This window comes from Aplysia californica, unplaced genomic scaffold, assembly GCF_000002075.1.
Source record: "Aplysia californica isolate F4 #8 unplaced genomic scaffold, AplCal3.0 scaffold00036, whole genome shotgun sequence".
Lineage (NCBI taxonomy): Eukaryota > Metazoa > Mollusca > Gastropoda > Aplysiida > Aplysiidae > Aplysia > Aplysia californica.
The window spans coordinates 297,479-300,365 of NW_004797306.1; the positions used below are offsets into that span (position 1 = coordinate 297,479).

At 41.6% G+C, this 2,887-nt stretch overlaps 2 protein-coding genes across 2 annotated transcripts in view; one reads left to right on the forward strand and one right to left on the reverse strand.

The window, feature by feature from the left end:
• Positions 1-305: 305 nt before the first annotated feature.
• Positions 306-1,213, reverse strand: c-Jun (transcription factor AP-1-like). Its single transcript, NM_001281797.1, has one exon. The coding sequence runs from the start codon at positions 1,211-1,213 to the stop codon at positions 308-310; it is 906 nt and encodes a 301-aa protein (NP_001268726.1). The 3' UTR covers positions 306-307.
• Positions 1,214-1,431: 218 nt separating this feature from the next.
• Positions 1,432-2,887, forward strand: part of LOC101853368 (mutS protein homolog 5) — a 36,954-nt gene continuing 35,498 nt past the window's right edge. The window contains exon 1 of the mRNA XM_035973914.1: positions 1,432-1,736. The gene's annotated coding sequence lies outside the window, so the exon portion shown is untranslated. The remainder of the gene's footprint in view (positions 1,737-2,887) is intronic.

Here is a 2,887-nt window from a genome sequence, read left to right on the forward strand (position 1 = left end):
TTTGGACCTTTTCTATAATAACATCGATAATTCTTTTAAATTAAAAAAATATAAAAATAAGCAAAACCCAATGTTATTATGCCACTTTTGCAGAATATGTAAGATGCCTCTGAAAAGTAATGAAAACTTGCATCAGAATACTCATTATTGTATGAAAATGATTTGCATCAAGGTGCCTCATCACAAGCAATCACACTGGAAGCATTCATGGAAATGAGAAATATACAAAGTATGCATGAAAGATATGGCAAACATTCTAATAGAACCAATTATCCGATGTTGTATTTTACATTTTCTAAACCTAGATCTAGAATGAAATGTTCTGTGCCATCATAATTTGACAACCACTGTTCACATGTTCCACAATTTGCTGTTTTAGTTTCATGACTTGATCTCGCAAGTTTGTTGCTGTGGTAACCAAATCACTATTTTGTCCTTTCAGTTCTTTTACACGGTCCTCTAACCGTGCAATTCTTTCGAGCTTTCGAGTACGACACTTTCTAGCTGCAACGCGATTACGAGCTCGTTTCCGTTCCAACTTTATTTTCTCCTGAGATTCCATATTGATGGGGGAAAGAGGTGGTGATGAACTGAGACAAGGGACAGTTTGTGGTTCGTCTTTGATTTGTGGTAACCGCACATCAGAGCTATCGGCCGTGGTCGGTATGTTCGAGACCGACGTAGGAAGAACGGTTTTTGGGGGACTTACGGTAGACCGTGCTGGCACTCGGCTGGCAGGTCCCCCGGGCAATGTAGTCGTCGTTGCAACTTCGCTTGTTAACGGTACAGCAACTGCTGATGATGGCACAGTAGCACTTTGGGACAGGGCAGATGGCACCGTCAAAGTTGTAAAAGTACGATCCAAATCCTGCGGACGATTTGGGTTCAAAACCCTTGTTGAATTGTTTTGCAGCTTAGCTAAGGCATCCACAAAGCCCCTGGCGTAGGCTTCTTGTTCCTCGGTCACAAATTTGGGGAAGATGAACTGGGTCGGCGTGGGCGTTGTCGTTACCATTCCGTTAGCCTGAATGATCATTTTCTCCAATTCTGGAGAGGCGAGCTTGAGCATATTCAGGTCCGGCGATGCTAACACAGCAGCTAGTTTTTTCTGTTTCGTTGAAGAACTCGAATTAAAGTCCAGAGTCATGCTCCTTTTCAATTTCTTGACTTCGGAGTCTGGACCATCAGCATCAGAATAAAGCGATGGCTCCATCCTGGATTTGGAAGATGGTGTACGTAAATCCAGATTGAAGGTTATCACAACGCGCGTCAAAACTGACTCGCCTCTTCGTTCAAAATAAAATGAGTCACTGACGACTCGGCGGCGTTCCGCTCAAAAGCCGAAGCTGTTAGTCACAACGTTGAGAGGTCCTGTGCAGATCACAGCTCCCAATGATAAAGAGTTGTGATCGACTGCCTATATATTGGATGAGTCACTTTGTTAAATTTAGATCATGACAGCATTTTCTCGAGTTCTGATTGGTTTTCGATGATATCATTGACCACGTGGTAAGGCTATTTATAGATTTTGATGCATCCTGGGAGCAGAACAGGAGCTCTTGTTTTGATGACGTTGTAGTCAAGTCTATTTTCTAACGGGGATTTCCCTGAACTTTCTCATGACCCAAGAATAAGGTCACCCACCGTGAATGTTGGCAGACGCTGGATTGTCGTGGCACCTCGGAGCGATAGAACAAGATAAACATCTAGGCCTACACTTGATTACATTGCCAGCGGTAACAATCGTCATTGTAATTTGCAGTTGAGATGACAAACCTTTATCGAAATAGCTAGATTATTTTGCTGTTCGCCGCAAATTAACTCTTTACTTTAACTTTAAAGTAGGACCTTTGATTTTTAATTAAAAATCCTTGATGCTTCACAGTCACAGGATTCACAGATGAACTGAGATGAGGGGGATTATCGGCGATTGTCAAGATTTCCGCGTTTAATTCCGATGTGCGTTTTTCATAGCCTCAGGTGTGTTTCGCTTTGGTCCCTGACCCTAACCCTGACCCTAACCCTAACCCTAACCCTGACCAGGGTTAGGGTTAGGGTTAGGGACCAAAGCGAAACATACCTGAGGCTATGAAAAACGCACATCGGAATTAAACGCGGAAATCTTGACAATCGCCGGATTAGATTCAACTTTCTAGATCTACATCTAGATTCTAGACTCTAGATTGTAGTAGGCCCTAGGGGCTATAAATTAAAAACTTTCTAGATCTAGAAGTCAGAATTTAGAATTTGTCTAGATCTAGATCTAATCTAGGATCTAGGCCTAAAGTGTACATTTAGATTTAGAATCTAGTTGAAACCTCTCACTCGCAGAGTCTAACTAAAAAAAGTTCAATTAACGCATCACTTTTTTTTTAAAATCTCTTGCGAAAATGTTCAAAATGCAACCTTCATTTTCAACGCAGCAGTGATTTTGAGTTCAAAGTCAACATTATAGGCTAGACATGACATGTATCAATTCCAGTATTATAATAATTATGTGGCAGCTCCTCCCGACAAATATTTTGATTAGCCTTCACACAGAACATATGTGCATGCAATAATCGTGGAGTCAGTGCGAAATGAAAGAGAAAAGGCCACAGCAACAGCAGCTAGAATCTAGTGTTGACAGTGCATGTGTATGTAACCCCCCCGCCCTTGCAACAACTCACAAATGTACACACACCGTGACACCCCTCCCTCATACTCACAAACATAAGACACTTTAGTTCTACTCTCCAAGTGATGCAAAGCAAGGTTTGAGTCTTTATAAAAAGGCTACTGCTGCAAACCAAAATTACTCTAAAAAATATATTTTGTAAGTAGTTTTCTGAGAGAGAGGGAGATCGAGAGAGAGACAGAGACAGAGAGAGAGAGAGAGAGAGAGAGA

Bases quoted from the DNA above. Each gene is read 5' to 3' on its own strand.
- c-Jun (NM_001281797.1), bottom strand. From the start codon at position 1,213: ATGGAGCCATCGCTTTATTCTGATGCTGATGGTCCAGACTCCGAAGTC.